The sequence below is a fragment of the Hirundo rustica genome, chromosome 2, assembly GCF_015227805.2.
Source record: "Hirundo rustica isolate bHirRus1 chromosome 2, bHirRus1.pri.v3, whole genome shotgun sequence".
Classification (NCBI taxonomy): Eukaryota; Metazoa; Chordata; class Aves; order Passeriformes; family Hirundinidae; genus Hirundo; species Hirundo rustica.
Genome location: NC_053451.1, coordinates 50,953,765 through 50,971,431, shown reverse-complemented (window position 1 = coordinate 50,971,431; position 17,667 = coordinate 50,953,765). Strand labels below are relative to the sequence as shown.

Below are 17,667 nucleotides of genomic sequence, written 5' to 3'. Positions count from 1 at the left end.
TACATTTTGTTTCCTATTCCACCTATTCTGCATATTTGTTGCCTGAAATCCTGCCTATTCTGCTAGGGGGGAAGTCTTACTGAGCAGTGGCTTTTTGCACATTTTTCAGGCATAAGGATCTTTTCTACAATTTCTAAAAAAACCCCTCCTCTTTTCCTGGACTTGAATTCAGTCTGAGGACTTGCATAAAACCACAGATACCCTTCTTTCTTCTGGGGTTTCTCCTCAGCATGGAGGTTGCCAGCGTGCCTAGGTGCAGGTATCCAGGTTTGCTCTGCATACCAGCCTCTTTTATTTTTGTAATATCTTGGACATATTTTACTTTTGTGGTCATTATCATTAAATTTAGGTGATGAGTAAACAGTATCTTAAGCACATCTGAAATCCTCAGGCTTTGAAATATTAATGGGCATAAAAATGACTGGGTAGTGGTAATTAAGATATGGCAGAAAGATAAATGAAATGTTTAACACTTATTATTAATGAACACTACCTGAAGTTTGAGAAGCAAATATTGGGTAAAGAAGACAAGAGAGACTGCTTGGTCCATATGTTCATCTTGTAAGTATCTTAAATATATTGATGGAGACAATGACTGACCCGTATTTTAATACAAACATTTTGTAAACCTTTCTGTATTGATGGAACCTACTAGAATCACCTCACAATTCCTTCTTTCTTCATCTTTCCTCTCTGAAGTTTTATTTTGCTTTATTTATCTGCAGGATGATGGCCTCCCAGAGAATGAACATCAGCTCTCTGTAGCTGGGAAGATAAAGAAGCATTTCAACACAGGCCCTAAGCCGAACAGCACAGCAGCTGGAGTTTCTGTCGTAGCAGTAAGCATCTGAAATACACAGATGAAACAGATTTATGTGCCCACCAGACGGTTATGTGTTTAGGACACCAAAAGAAACCAGAGAGGGTTAATCTTTAGATAATTTGTAGCATTTAATTAATATAAACATGGTTAGACTGGTATCCTGCACAGCTTCTCCTTTGATTCTCCATGTGCGTCACGTTGTTATTTAACAGCCCTAGGAGATATAACTGTACACACAGTACACAGTTCCACATTTTACCAGAAGATCATTATAAATTCAACAATTTAAACTGCGGGATCATGACATTTTACTTGGCAGCAGACTCATTGTATGGATTTAGGCCACACAGAGACTGTAGCAGGACAGCACCACTTTAAAATGGAAATTACTTCAAAATTTAACTGAAAATCTGTATGGCAGCCTAAGCCTCTCCCCTTTGAAGACATGAAAGAGAGCTATGATGCCTCGCTGCTGCCTTCATGGTTAACAGGAGTCTAGCCGCTTCAGATTTAGCTGGGCAGCAGCATTTTATTGTAGTGCCACACACAGCCTGCTTCCCTGTCAGCAGAAGTATTTTGTGGGGTAAAGACTTAAGGGAACTTCTTGCTGCCTTCTGTCACATTGCAATTCCAGTGGAGCCATTCTAGGTTTGAATGTGTTGGAATGTCTGAAACAAAGCTTGGCCAGAATTTTGACCAAGCTTTACTGAGGTTTCAGTGGCACCCTCAGTGGAGCACACACCACATACGATTGTATTTTTTCCTCACAGATGAACAAGTGTATGACATATACATGAACACAGGATATATTCAGCACATGAAAAGATTATTCATACTAATGCCACTGAATAGTAACATGCACATCCTTCACATTTTTGATACATCTGCTTGTGTTTGTAAGCTTTCCTTTATTACTCATAGTAATGTGAACACTCCAAAGAGTCACTAAAAATGTGACATGTTAAACGTAACCATTCCCATATCAGATTACTCAGTGTTCATTCTCAGCCTCCATAAATTGCAGGTGGTGTGACTGCACATGTACACTTTCTTGTACTGTTTCCACTTTCATGTTTCTCAGCTCAGCCCCTCCAGTGTTGAGTTAAATCAGCATGAAGTAAATTCAGCTCAGCACATGCAATCTGGCTCACAGGTGTGAAGTGCTTGTGCAGCAAAATGGATACTTTCTCAAAGTTACTTGGTATAAGTACTTAAAATTTCAAGCTGTGCCTCTCATATTTTTTCTTTACTCTTTCCTACCCTGAATGTCTTCAACATGGAAGCAAATTGTTCCTCATGCTTTTCCTAGATTTTGTCAGTCATCGGCTAACATAGTCAGCATTTATTTATTTTCATTTTTAAGCAATAATACTGCAGCAACTCTCCCACAACTAAAACATCACATACCCATTGCTCATCTGAACTGCAGGTATGTTCTTTATAGACTAGCTGAAACCGTGTTCCTATTGAATGGACTGCCAGCACGCTTGTCCATGGGAATTACTGCTCAAATCCTCCATGCTAATGACTTCAAAGCTTAAAGGCAAGAAATGATGCCTCTGTCCTCATCCATCCCTTGCCTCCTTTATGTTTTTAATTTCCCTATCCTCCTCTTTCTTTTAATTTGCCCCAGTTGCTTTGCCAAGGAATTGTTCATAGCAGTTTTAACACCCGAGTAATGAAAAAGGCACTGTAGTGAATCTGTCCACTGCAAAACATCAGGAAAAATGTTTATGATTAATTATATTCTTAATGGCTTTTATTTATTTATTAGGGTTTGGAAATTTAACAGATTATTTTTAGTGATCATCTCTGTGGCAAACTTCATATCCTGATACGATTGATCCTGCAACTTGGCCTATAAAATAGAAATGTTTAGAATACTTTTCATAATTCAGAAAGTGGTTTGATTATGGGAAGAGATGGGGAAGTATAGACTTATTTAGTGATTTGGTAATGTTTTAGAATTCTAGATAATTTCCATTTTATTAATAAATTAGTTTTGTTTTTTACAAAAATAATTTAATATGTAAAAGAAAGCCAAAAGCAAAACAACAATGTCTTTAGATATTTCTGCATTGGGAGTCTATTTAATATACGTTTGACATGCATGTCACTAGGGTTTTATGTTTGGAAATCTCCATTTAACTGTGAATTCTCAAATAAGCTAAAATTAAATCCTATTAACAAAGATGGATCTAGATTTAGAACTTTCAGAGTATGTATAGATTCTGTAACATATTGCTTGGCACTAAAGACATGCAGTAACTATATTTGTTATAAAAATACTGGGGGTTTGTGCCTGCCTGTGTGTTTACTTTTTGAGAGAGTGATTGTGTATATAATGTATAGAGTTGTCTTCTATATATTATATAACACATCTGTGTCTGTGTTTGTGAAAATGTGTTAATATGTGCTTATATTTCTATAACTTACTTAATAGTATGAAAGATAAATATTATCATATATTTTGAATATTATAACTCTGTTTATGTACAGAGATCTCCAATATGTGGTATTTAGTTCTTAGTTTGTCCTCACATTGGTATGATATGATATTATATGCCTGTTTTCTCTGGTGGTAAAGTGTAACACACCTCAAAGATCTCAAGGAGTATTTACCATATGCACCAATTAAAACTATAATATGTAAATTACATTCCTAAAGATGTGTCTCTGGCCAGCTTGACTGAAAGGAAGTTTGAAGCCACATGTGTTTTGCATACAACTTCTGTGGCTACTGCTTCCTTCAGCAAAGTCCAAATTGCATTGATTCCTTTGGTTCAGACTTATGTCTGGTTTATTGATGTGGTAATCTCAGTGAAAGTTGTCTCAGTCTATCCAAGGCAGAGACATCCTACTTCTTGTGCATGTGTCCAGACTTCCAGTTTGTCCACATTTGAAAGGATTCATCAGTTTGGACAAACTACCCTAATGAACATGTGCATGCCTGCAAAGCAGTCCCTTTGCTGAAGTAGTAGAATGATTTCTCAAACAAAATTAACTATACAAGCAAAGAGACTTCTCTGTTGATGCAATAATACATCATTAAAAGTTCTGCCAGAGTAACTATGTCAGTTGGGAAAAAATTCCCCTGAACCAACATAGCTTTGCCAGCAAAATTTTAATTGGAGAGCTAGCTTTTAAAACAGCAAGCGAATTAGCAAGTCCCTAAAAAACACTGCCTGATAGAGAGTGTGTAGGAGAAATATCGCTTTACTTGCCCTGTTGTTAAACTCTTGTCACAGGTGTTGACTACCAGTCTCTGTGGGAGATGGTTTGGGCTAGTGCCCCTCGGTCTGTGTCAGAATGGCCACATTATTGTTAAACATGTGCCAAAATATTTGCAGGATCATGTTTCTCATTCAGCTTTTCAATAGGAGCAGTATTTTTTAGTTTGGTGATGGTGTTTATAAAAGGTACTTCAGTAAAAACATAAACCCAATGTTATATTAACTAGCCTTTTTTAAATTTGGGGATAGATTTTATTCTTCAGTTCTTCAAGAATGTAAATTCCATTTATTTTGGTTTGGCCACAAAACAACACCCTTGTGGCTGTACCCTTTGAGCTTCAGTGACAGTGATTAGAGTGACTAAGACTGCAATTCACTTTTTGAGAATGCTTCTGCAATCCAAAGGTGTGCTGTAATTCCTTGTATGAACTGAGCATCGTTTAATATATGTCCTTGTCTGAAGTGTTAAATCTTGGCCTGTGTGTCATCATTTTGGTGCTTGTACTTTTGCCACTGAGACAGAGAACAAGACTAACGCTAATCTGCTGTTAAGGTTGTATGAGGTCTCTGTCTTGGCAATGGGAGTAAACTCCAGCGGGAGATGCAGAGTAAACAAGTAGAACAGAAAAGAGGAAAGCTGCTTATAAAGTTGGCGCAGCTCTCTTCTGCTCACAGGGTCCTGGGTCGGAGACCCTGGTAATGGGTAGGCAGTGTGTGGGTCATTGCCCCACGTTCTGCTGATTTTAAAATAAAATTACCAATGCCAAGTGGAATTTTTAGCCGTGGGATTTCTTGGGTGGTGTGGAGGAGAGGCCAAGCCTAGCCTCTAAGTTTTAGTCCTAAAGTCTTAAAGCTGAACCTGTGTCTCAGCTGTCCCTTCACATCTTTTGTCTGTGTTGTCTTGGGATCGTTGTCCACAGTTGGGATTCTCATGGCAGGATTTCCACACCACCAAAATTGTTTCAACTCTTGTTAGGGAGCGATTTTCCCCGTTTACTCTGAATTAAGTTTTGGCTATTCAGTTTTAGGGCAATATTTTTGATCTGCTTTTTAGGAAGAAGTCTCTTTTGTGTGTTTTATGTGCAGCATACAAGGAAGCCAGTAGATGGCAATAGCAGACCAGTACAGTTAAGCCAACACAAATTTAGGTACAAGGTTCCCATGGTTTTAAACAGGAAACATCCTTTAAATAATTCTAAATAAGATGAAAGAGGCATCTTTTAAACAAAATGGAATAAAATATTAAATTCTACACTTGCAGGGGGGTCATGAAGAAAAAGTTAAATTTTCAGTTAGTTCCTAATTCCCCTTGAAGCCGTTGGTACCTGGAAATGCGTTGAACTGCTTTTCTGAATTTAGAATTAAAAACTATCAGTACTGGAAATATATAGCACACTCTTAGTGAAGCACAAAAAGGCCTTTTCCATTCATAGAGCAAAGATCTGAAAATCATTGCAACAGCTTTTGAACAGTTAGAGTGTCTCTGTCAAGAATTTTTTCCCCTGAAATTTTATGTAATTCAGCTAAATTATGTTTCCACTGTCTGTTAGTGCAGCACAGAAGGGTTAGGGAAAAGAACGCATTTTCTTTGTTCCTGTGCACATGATTTTGCTAATGATAAACTAAACTTGAAAGATCTATATTCCTTAATATCACCAGAGCAATTTCCTGGACACAATGTTAAGTTCATTTCCGTTTTGACTTTAATTGGTGCAATTTTAAACCAAATAGTTTTGTACTATTATCTTTTTGAGCATGAGGTGTAAGCTGAAATGATAAACAATGTTATTCATGGCTCTGAGTAGTCCTACTCTCCAAGGTTAACGCATTTTTAGAAATTAATTACCATGATTGATGGGGTATCAAAACCTGATTCTTTTCATCTCTACACATTCCATGATTATGAAACAGTCTAATTTAAGCCTTGTGTAGTCTGTCTAGCCTGCTCCTTGTGATGGCTGCACTGCATTTAATTTTTTTTTTTAATTATTGTTATTAAACTTCTCAGTTTAATTGCAAAAAATAATATTCTATTACTGGTATGTGCAACTTTAAAGGGCACTAGTGTCTTTGGAGGTAATGAGATATTTCAGACTTTTAAGTAAATGCATTATGCATTAACTAACCTATTCTCAAACTCCATTTTAGTTTGAATAAATTGGCTTCTAATTTGCCATGACCAAATCTAGAATTAGTATCTTTACATTTTATTTCTTTACCTTTTTTTTTCCTTTTTTCTTCTGCGGTACGTGGCTTTACGATGTTAGATAAGAGTGAAAGTGAAAACAGTAAATATGCTCTAAATAAGGAACAGCTTGCTCTGGAGTCTGAATTCTCTAGCCTAATGTCGATCCACTGAGTTGCCCCATTTCTCTCTGCTCAGCTGGACCACGGGTTTACCATCAAGAGATCAGGGTCTTTGGACTACTACCAACAACCAGGAATGTATTGGATAAGGTATGAGATGGTGCAGCGCCAACAGTCAGTGTTTCCATGGCAACGTGCTGGCAGTCTCCATTAACCAGTTCCTTCAGTGGATAAACATGCTTTTTGATTTGTTATCCGGTCCATATGCTGCTTTATCAGTTTCGTTTTAATCTTGATTGAGATGCCACACCCCCTCATTCCCTTTCTTCACCCATCCCTCACACCCACATTGCCAGCTTTCTCTCCATCGCACATGCTCAGTTTCAATCTCCCCTATAGTTAAAAGGACAGTGTATATAGAAAATCTACAGATATGCTGAAGTACGCACCCTCCCCCTCCCTTCTGCTTGTTAAGGCATCTGCTTCCCCTGTGCTCCTGTTTCAAAACACACGGAGCAGCAACAGGCTCTCAGCATATATTTTCCTCTTTTTCCATGCAAGATGTGGAGCTATATACTGTCATTTTAAACCCACTAAACACAATCCTTACCTTAGACTGGACAATGCATTTGCATAACGCGGGCATAGAAACTCTCCCAAGTTCACTGAAATACAATGCATTGTATGTGCTGGTAAGCTTGTGTTTCTAACAATGCATTTCTTCTCTTTTCTTTTTAAAACCCCTCTGATACCTATTTATTTTGATTTGATTTTTTTTTTTTTTTTTTAATATTGCATGAGTCTCTTGAATATATTTTTCTTCATTGTGTAACTGTGCCAGGGTTGTTGTTAGCTGGCTTAACCTGTATGATAAAATGGGGCTCTGGGCGGGAGGGGCTCATTCTGGAGTAGGGGGAAAGAGGGTTCCAGGTCTGATAGCCTACAAGAGGCCCACACACCTCCTCAATAAATCCAGAGCTCTGGAATTTTCGTCAAGTGGTTACTTGCTGTCTTTTTCCTTATTACTCACAAGACCTACATTTTTGATAGCTGGAGAAAATTTTATAAGTTCACAGTGAGACATATGTTTTCTAACACTGCCTTTAAAAACTTGCCTGTGAGGGGTTTGTAAAATCTCAGCAAAGTAACCACCTTAGCAAAACAGCAGAGATGGGCACTGTGAGTGTTTCCAGTAAAGTAAAACTCCCACCCTGGATCATTTCACCAAGTGCATGGATCGGGCTACAGCACGCTTTCCATAAAACCTAACAGTTCCCTGAGTGCACACTGAGGAGTGAGTAGTTTCTGATATGGATGTTCTGGGGAAAGAAAAACAGAACAAAACAAACCCAAACCCAAAAATAAGCCTATTTTTCAGGCAAAAAGTAGAAAAGTCAATGCAATTCATGAGTTGAACGCTGGCTAGCAAAAATTGAGAAAGACTCTCTCTCCAAGTGTAAGAGTGTGGAGCAGTACCTGTAATTCATCTAATTCCACCCTATCACACTTGTGGTAGTGGCTACAAACCCACTGACCTGCAAGGGCAGAGCAAAACCCGCTGATTTGTCTTGTCACTTGGCATCCTCCTTCATGCTCCTTGACTTTGGAGAAGGGGGAATGGGACCTGAGTGCCCTGCTTTAGATGACTGTGGGTTTGATGGTATTAGAGGAATTTTCTGCTGAAGAAGGAAAGATGGTATTTTCTATCAAGCAGAACTTTGATGAAGAGTTGCAAATTTAATGCCTGCTCTGTAAAATGGTGAGGAAGATCCTATGAGCTTTATTTATCCTCCTGGAGTTTAATTGCTATCCATGGTCAGTTTGCACTCTTTCTCTGATTTTTTTATTTCATATTAAAAAAAAAAAAAAAAAAAAAAAAAAAAAAGAGAGAGAGAGAGTGAGAAGAAAATAAAGTCATTCCATTTGCTATACAATATTTGGATTTTTTAAAACCCCTGCTTCAGGGGGAGCAGATCACAGGAACCTGTGAGAAAAGTGAACATCTCAAATTGGCCTTGACTCAGTTTAACTGCATAGCCCAGGTTTTGAAACAAACCATATGCATTTTGAAGAGGTAGGGGGGAAGGCTCTAAGTCTGCAACTTGGTAAATAAATAAAGCTTTTTTTTTTAAAAAAAAAAAAGGTCATTTGACTAAAGCACTAGTAATGGCTTCCATCAGCATACAAAATGACACATCCCTGAATAATGGGCTGGAGCAGATGGGCGATAATCTCTCTTATTCATACACAAACTGCTCTGTTTTCCAGCTGGGGGCAGTAACAACAATGTTTATAATTAGGGTTTTCTAAACTGTGCACCTAGTGTGGAAAGGCAAATTGGGAGATAGGGGCTCCTTGGCGTGGATGCTTAATTAGAAAATCCTCTTCGAGGGGGTGCAGTGGACCAAGCACTGCCATGTGTTTAGACCTCTCTCATCTCCCAGAAACATGCAGCTGTTGTGGTGACCAACGTTTTAGTCTAAATAAAACCATTTTGATACAGTAAGTGTTTAGGTTTTAGTAGTGCAGATGCAAAGCATATGAAAAGGTTCATCCATTCATGCCTATAAAACAAGTAATTTATCACAGGCACATGAAAATTAATCTGAATACACAAGTACAGCGAAAAATAAAACCATGTCTCAAGGAAAATGTAATGTTGCCTCTGTTAGAGTTAAACAACTCGTTTCTTCTGCACCCCTCTTTTCATTTTTATCTGTAGTTTCTAGAAGTCTTCCAAAATACTTTTAAAATTGCACTATTTCCTCCTTCAACAACCAGAAAACCTTGTCTTTTCTCTGCCTAAAAGACTGCTGTTTTCGAAGTCCTTCAAAATCCTGTTTTTTTTCTGAGTGTCTTCTGCATCCTTTTTAATTCCATTTCAGTGGAATAATACATGCAGGAGTGACATGTCTTTTTAGATACAGCAGGAGTTGTTGTATCTGGCATTAGCTGTAATGCCTAGAAAATCTTTCACAGTTTTTTGAATATAAGGATCAGAGAAAACACAGAGACCAAATCAGGAAAATCATTTAGACCCCAGACCAATAGATATTTTAAAACCAATCCACCAAATGTTGTTGGAACATCAGCCCTGCAATCAGAGATGCAGTAGAGGCCAAAGCAGCATCAGTAGGGAACAAGTCTTGGAGGTTCCAGTTAAAACCCTAAAGATTGGATTGATTCAGAAAATCAAAGAAGCACTAGAGTGGTTGCATCCAACAGAATAATAATAGAAAATGTCAGTACGTGTAGTAGTATATCTATTATATTAGTATAGATTATTAGGCTGTGTTATTTTCTGCATATCCGAGACACTCTAGAAAAGCAAAATGGGCAAAAAAAAATCCAGGAGTGTATGGAAAAGTCATTAATGATCTATCTATATAATGACAATAGAAAGGAGATAAGTTACATTGGATGCTTAACAAAATTATCAATCTGGTCAATATTAAATTTATAAATACTAGATTTTTAAAATACAGTTCTCACTGTCACAGTTAGAAATACATCTAAATAGCTCATCTGAAAACCCATGATTCCATCCTCTGTTTTGTTCCTAGTTCACATTACTTTGCATCTGTTGAGTTACTTACACCTGTCCCAAGTGGATACAGCACACTTTCAAGTCAAAAGTTACAGTCAGACATCTTGATGATGGTACAAGGAAGCTGGGAATCAGGCTTGCTATCTGTAAAGTGCCATTTTTAATAATATAAAAACCCTCTGTAAACTGAATATTGGTAAATACCTAAAATAATTTAAAATCTCTTCTCCCGATCTTTGAGTAAAAAACCCACAACTGATTTACAAACTATAAATAAAATTCACTCATGCAAACAACTTGGCTCTAACTCTCTTCCACGTGTAATTGAAACCAGCTGAGGAATCGTGTCTCTAAAAAGGGGGATGTCAAAGAGTAAACACAAACTTAAATACAGCAATATGAATTCAACAGTTAGGTATATAGAGTACTTGTCTTTGTGTTCACTCACCAGTGCAGTACAAAGCATATATCAAATCGATTTGGTTTTCTTTCTTTCTTACTTTCATTTTAGCTAAATTTCATGCCAGAAGTTACATGGTATGCCAGAAGTTACATGGTGTGCCAGAGCATTGGGCTTTTGTATTTGGAGGTTTGGGTTCAAATCCACTCGATTAATTTGTCCCCTCGATGTGGTCATTTGCACGTCTCCAAATCACCGTGTAACTTGACTTGGTTATACCTTGTGCCTGGGGGACTAAAAATACTATGAGTGTCTCGCTCTTGGACTGAGGTGCATTGCTAAGTTTGAAGTACTCTCAAAAAAGTGTCTTGATTCATGAATCAATCACACACACACACATATATATATGTAAATATATATGTAGTGTATATATAAATATATATAAATATATATATATATAAAACCTGAGAAACCCATGGAAAAGAAATTTTTAAAAGATGAGACTGAAGGGCTGCCTGGCTTGTGCCATAAGCAATGTTTAATGGTCATTTTTACAGCGAGGAAACTTGTCAATGTATAAAGGTCACTAGCTGGAAGTTTAAGGAAATCAGATAAACTTATCTAGATGTGAGCTTTTAAATGTGTGTGCATAAAACTGTGGATGTACTGGAAGAAAAATAACAGTGTTTCAATATGTATATTCACCTAATTCCACACGCTAAACAAAGCTTCATGAAAATTGCTAACAATTTGCAAGTATGCTCCTGCAGAATAAAAGCAAGCAAAGGGAAGGGTTTCTTAGATTAATGCGTGAACAGCTGCATCCCCAGTTTAGTCTTCTGGCTGGTATGAATAATGTATGGACTATGAGGCAAAATGCACATTAATGTTCTTTTATTAATGAAACTAATATATATCTATATTTGGTGGCCAACAGTAAATTAAGACAAGTGAAAAGAATAGCAGTCACTGCTCACTTTCATAATATTCCGTTTCTTTAATCCAGTAATTACTGACCTGACAGAAAATATCAGCCCACAGCTAAAATAAGGCTCTCCCCATTACAAATCCACCACATATATATCAAAGCAGTTGTAGTTTTTGAAAATGTGTTCATAAATACACAGTGCAGTGTTTTCCAAGATAAAAAATAGAATTGCATGGCCCAGGAGTCCTGTGTAAAAATCAGGATGAAGACACTCTTTAAGGAAAAATCCTGGAAAGATGCTCACTGCACCTTAGTATGTCAATGATGGAAACAATGATTTAAATAATGCTCTATTACTATGAATTAAATGCATTTCCAAAAATGGTTTGGTAACCATTTGGTACCGGGTGTCAGGATTACTAAATGTTGATGCAAAATACGTTAGTGCTTAATGAAATACTTCATACCCATCACCACCAAATTATTAGAGGCAATCCACTTATCTTCTGCTGGTTAAGAAGCTCTACATTTTCTCATATGGATTGTAGGAGGGCAGCTGCATATCTTAACTAAGAATGTTGTCTTGACATTTTAGTTTCCATTATTCTCATATAGTGCTTAACATCTCTAACCTAGAGCCAGTAAAAAAAAAAAAAAAAAAAAAAAAAAAAAAGTCAAAATGTGTTAATGAAAATCTGGGATTTGCAGCCCTGTGAAGTATAAGTGCACTTCAGATCCTGCTATTATTTATTGAAAGAGTAGCTTGAAGCAGAAATGCCCTGGAAATCCATAATGGAGTGGTTCATGCACCGGCGAACCACCCAGATGAACAGCAGGTGAAAGAATGCATCTGTTAAACCAAGTCAATGTGTACAAGAGGCCTTTGTTACAAAAGCATCAATAATAATGAAAAAGCTGATTTGAGGAATATGTCCATGTGTGCAAGAAAGTGCAGTAGGTGAAAATCCCACTTACAAAACACATGCAGTCAGTACTCATATGTATCTATCTTACCAGCTTCTCTGCGTTCCAAAAGATGGATCTATCACATTTTGAAATTCTTTCTAGGTAAAAAGTGACTGCGACATCCTTAAATGAAAAATAGCATTTTTGCAAAATGCAGTGCCGCAATAATATCAGCAGTCAATTAAACACTGGAATGTCAAATGTCATTGGAACACTCAGCGAACTAACCCTGTTCTTGTATATGAAGTTCTATAGGGCCTGAGCACTCTGTGGTCAGAAGTGCCCGATTTTGTAGTTTTGACATGGTAAATGCTAAACATTAGAATATGACCTGTGTATTTTTGCTTTCACTGGTTAAATACTGACCTCTTTGACTCTCTGTGACTTTTTAACTTTTTATTCAATAAGCTCTTTGGGTGAGAAAGGCTCTGGATGTCTCTCAGCCCAGGAGAGTAACCACAATAATGCCCCATTCTCTAGAAATTTGACTAGATCTAATCCAGGGAAAGCACTGGACAAAAATGTAAAGAAAAACAGTCACAAAATATCTCAGGAAGTTTCTGAAGGGTTAGGAAGCCAGAAGTATTTGGCCCTACAAACTACAGCAGCATAAGGTGCTAGATTAAGTGAGACCCTAAGCGTTTTTTTGCTTAGTATCTTTTATTATTGAGGGAGGGAGTGCTTTTATGTCTATTTAAACAAATAGATTTAAAGAACAGTCTCTAAAGCTTTTCCAACAATCATAGTAAGATAGTATCTTGAGGTATATTTTTGAAGACATATTTGAAAACATGTCCTGGTACCTAGTTATTTTTGTTCTTTATAAAAAACAGTATCCTAAAAAACATTTTTCTTATGCATTCCCTTATGTGTAAATTATTTAAATTTAAACACCTTCATATTTTACATATACATTTGCCATTCTCATGTAGTAGGTTAAAAAAAAAAAAAAATCTGAATTTAATACAAGTATTTTATTTATTCAACAAGAAATGTTTAAATTTCTCAGGGGAGAGTATCTATTACCACAGGATGATCTGATGTGGTTTGAGCTCTAAATAACTGCTTATTTCCTGGAAGCATAAAAAATATCCTTTAAATGGAAATCTGTATTTTATAGAGGGGTAATATATGCCATTCTTTTCAATTTTCACACAAAATTACATACTGTAAGCAGTATATACACTGTGTGTAAAAGATCTAGGTATTCTTCTGTTTCACATTAAAAATAATCAAAAACTGAATTGGTTCAAGGCTAAGAAACATAGAAGGCATTGAAAATACTAATTAGAGTTCTTAACCAAAAGATAGCAGTAAACAAAAAAAAATTTTGGCAGATGAAAAGTGTTGGATTTTGTAGCAATTACTGTTTAAAATATAGGGAGGAACTTACTAAAGTGGATCATTTTACCCTTTGAAATAGTGCTATATTTAGCACTTAGAGACCTTTTTGTTCTAGGCACAAAAATAATAGTTCAGCAATATAGCCTAACTAAATCCATTTGCTATAGTAGTTCTGTACTCTGGTCCATCTTCCTGTCTCTGTTGCATCATTATTGAATGCTGGTTGCATTATTTGAAAGCGTGGATTGCTATAATGCTATTCTGCACCAGTATGATGGATTTAGTTTTCATTTTAGTCTCAAAACTATGTTGGCTATAAATACATCTCTACTCTCCTATGAGGCTCACACTGTAACTGGCAAATTTTCTAGAGAAAGCAGTCATGCATATCTTAAGACAACACAATAAATCCTTTGAAGCAGAATCACCTTTTGGCTGCATTCCCTTAAATAGACCTTTTCATTATAGGGACAAATTTTACAAGGCTTACGAGTGAAACCTGTTCAGTTCTCAAAGGTATCTTTGCTTCCAGTGCCATGATCAGATACTTGGTTACATTTTGTATGTCATCTTACTGGTCACCTGCCTTTTCCCATTTTGCTTTTCTCAAAGCACTCATGGGTTGGGATTTAAGGGGGCAGCCCTGCTTCAGAAGCAGTTAACCATGTGTCAAAGTGCTCTTGCTGAATCAAGGCCATCCCATATAATTTTACAGTGATTTCAGGGACTGCAGTCTAAGATCCCATAATCAAGAGGACAGCAAAACCCAGTCCTATACTTGAAAGTGATAGTCAAGCTACGGCTACCCTTACTTGGGTTGAAGTTTCACTTCATAAATGTGCCAGAAAAGCAGAAGAAAGAATGTGGCTAGAAGTTACAGCCATCTTATTAAGAACTGCATTCTCAATAATGGCAGAATGATAAAAAAATATGCCCATCCAGTAAATATTACTCTTTCCCATTCCTGGATACCTTTGCTAGATGTGGATTAAATTAGTGGAGTACTGAATTCAGTAGACCTTGGTTAACAAGAAGAGACAGTGTGGTCAGGCTAAACAGGTCTTTCCGTCAGAGCTCTTCAGCGTTCTCCCTAAGAACATCCATTGAGCGGCATGATGTGTCAAGGAGCTGGACTAGCTCCCTTTGGTGTTTGTTTTTCTCTCTTGTCTGACAACTTCATCACAATCCATCTTTGTTAGCTGATTGCACTGACTTGAACATGGGTGAGTGTGTATCAGCCTTCATTAGGTCAAATCAAAGACAAGTGTACATCTCTGCCTTGCCTGTAGAAACAGATTTATACTTTGACAAGGGTGGGGGGAAGGTCACTTGGTATTTGGCTTGAAATTTGATCCTGTTAAAGGATGAAATTAATAATATCCAGGAGTAGAACATATGGCATCCATATATATGGCACTGTATCTGCTTGATGATGTCACACTACCTCTTAAGGTTTGGGAAATGCACTTTTTCAAGCATTTAGCTATGTTGTGGGCTCAACCTTTCAGACCTGACTGAGACAGAGCAGGCTTAATTTGGTCTGAACATTTATTATCCCTGGTATTTGCGGGCCACATAAAACCTCATGGTTTTCATTATCTTTGCGTTTCACACACAGCCTAATTTCATTTATTCTTATTTTATGCCCCTGCCAGACCACCGCTCTTGATAAGGAGAGGCAGGTTTTCCGACGAAGACGCAACCAGGATGTGAGGGGACGTTATAAGGCTCAGCAAGCTCCACCTGAACTCAACTCCGAATCGGAAGACTATTCACCAAGTTCATCCGAGACTGTTCGCTCACCTAACTCACCCTTTTAATAAAACACTTTTTCTCAAAAGTCTTGGCTTTAACCCTTTGAGACCCTGAAACTGCTTCAGGCCTGTGTGGAGTGAATACAGCTGATCTATCCAGCAGTAAATGCTGGGTTGGTAGAACACAAAAGGGTGCTCACAGAATCTTTGTAAGAATAATTTCCTAATTGATTGAAATACTTGTTCTCTGTTTAGATTGCAACTTGCTGCTAATAAGATCCTCAAAGGGTTAAGGCTATTTTGCTTTTTTATTTAAAGATAGAAGCAGTGAATGTTTTCATCAGTGGAGCTAGGAACTGCAGTATGTAATTTTAGCACATGTTAACCCTCTGAGTAAATGATCACCTTAAATCTTTACAACCCATATTAGGGTTTTATTCTGGCTTTTTTGCTTTTATACGCACATATCTTTTATAGTATCCTGAAGTTCCTTGCTTGTTTCTGGCCAAAAATATATCAAATGTACTATTGCTTAGGAAATACAAATACAGGCTAAAAAATGAAAATAAAATTAAACAAATGGTATCTTCTGCAGCAGCTCGTTCCAAACCTGCATCATACTTCGACACGGAGTGACTGTTATTGGAGGATACAATGCAGGGCTAAATGGGAAACTCAGCTTAGGGCATTCTCTTGGTTTACAGAAGATGACATGATGGCCAGAAAAGATTGCTTCCATATAGTTTGCTGCTAATGATAATGTTGTGTTTTGGGAAATTGCTTGAGGACATGTTCTGTCATGTAATAGTATGTAATGATCTAGTTGAGAAATTCCTGATTCCCTTGCATCACATTCAGGAATGTACAGGCATCCTCTCGGCATGACCTGGTTATTCCGGCAGAGCCATTTAAAAAGATTAACACAGATGAGCATTACCCTTTAAATAGCTAGAGTAATTCTAAATCGGGGAAAATACAAGTAATTTAATATATATGTAAAGCCTAAATTGAATTAGCAAAAGTTTTGTCTTTAGAATGGAGAAACTAAAAATTACTCACCAGTTTTATTTGTAATATTTAATAAAATGGGCATTTACACAGAGTATATATATATATATATATATATATATAAAAATATATATATAACTGGTTTGTTAAAACCTCAAGACAACGTTATAGCTTTTTATTTGACCATTATCATAAAGTTGGATACCACTTTATTAAATATTTCAGTGTGTAGACTTTTGCTTCAGATGTGATAATTTGAAAAAAAAAGAGATGGCTCAGAATTTCACTTGAATGAAAGAAGCAACTTTAAAAATCATGTTCTAAAATAAAAAAAACATTGTGAAATTTATAGTTTCTCTTATTGCTCATATAAAATGGAAGTTTTCTTCTCGAAAGTTGAAGTTTTCTCACAGTGTTTTTTAAAATCACATGTGGTTTCCTCTCTCTCTTACTCTCTTGCTCTCTCTCTTCTCTCTATCTCCCCCCAACTTTGCTCTTTATCTCTTGCTTTCTTCCTTCCTTTTTCTTTCCTATTATTCAACCAGAAGTATCAATATACTACCCAAAATGACATGCAGATTTTCTCAGCTTTCCGGGAAGGATAAATAAATTTTTCAGGAAGAGGGCAGTTTGCCTACCGTATCATTCCCATTCTGAGTGGTGTTTTTTTCATGGAACTGTCCGAATGAGCAGTTGTGGCAGCCGATGTATACCTGCAGTTGCTGGGGGCTAGTGTAAAGCTCTTTTGCACTTCTAGGTGGAAGTATCAGTTGAACTGTAGTTCAAGAAACATTGGAATTCTGTTTCTCCATCCTACGAAGTGCATCTTTCATTGCCTCAGACATGAAAATTTATATATTGAAGGCTATGAAGACTTTAAACGTGGGAAATTAATCTCATGGATCTTCACACAAGTGGTATTTCATACAGATTTTTTTTTTTTTTTTTAATCCACTTGATATTGATAATCTAGATGTGAGATATTTAGTAGAAACTAATTCTCCAGACTTCCCGGGTAATACAGAGAGATGAGCATTCCAGGTTTGATTCATCTCACCTGACATGGGCACATGTTTTAGATAGGACTCATGTTTTGATTAGCCTATTGGTCTCACTCCATCGACTGTAGAAGGAACTGCTGGGGGAAGCTTACATCTAATACCAACTTCAGATTATGAGTTTACTTAGAAAGTCATCTAAGCCATCAGGAGACTGATCTCTGAATGCATCTCTGTGGGCAGAAGGCCTGTGTATGGCTTCAGTTACTCTGTCTGGAACCTGAGTGACAGCATCTTAAATCAAGTGAAGCAAATAAGAGAACTCCATTGGGGCTGGAGGTGAAGGGACAAAGGAGCTG

The 17,667-nt window shown here is 37.0% G+C and overlaps 1 protein-coding gene across 4 annotated transcripts in view; it reads left to right on the top strand.

Annotated features, from left to right (window-relative positions):
* Window positions 1–15,887, top strand: part of DCLK1 (doublecortin like kinase 1) — a 229,351-nt gene extending 213,464 nt beyond the window's left edge. For 2 of the 4 annotated variants that reach the window (XM_040055302.2, XM_040055305.2), the window contains 3 exons: window positions 726–839; window positions 6,440–6,513; window positions 15,204–15,887. In XM_040055302.2, the coding sequence (XP_039911236.1) occupies window positions 726–839; window positions 6,440–6,513; window positions 15,204–15,261 (246 nt within the window). In that variant the 3' untranslated portion in view covers window positions 15,262–15,887. The remainder of the gene's footprint in view (window positions 1–725; window positions 840–6,439; window positions 6,514–15,203) is intronic. The other 2 variants (XM_040055301.1, XM_040055304.1) reach the window with 1 other exon arrangement.
* Window positions 15,888–17,667: the final 1,780 nt, after the last annotated feature.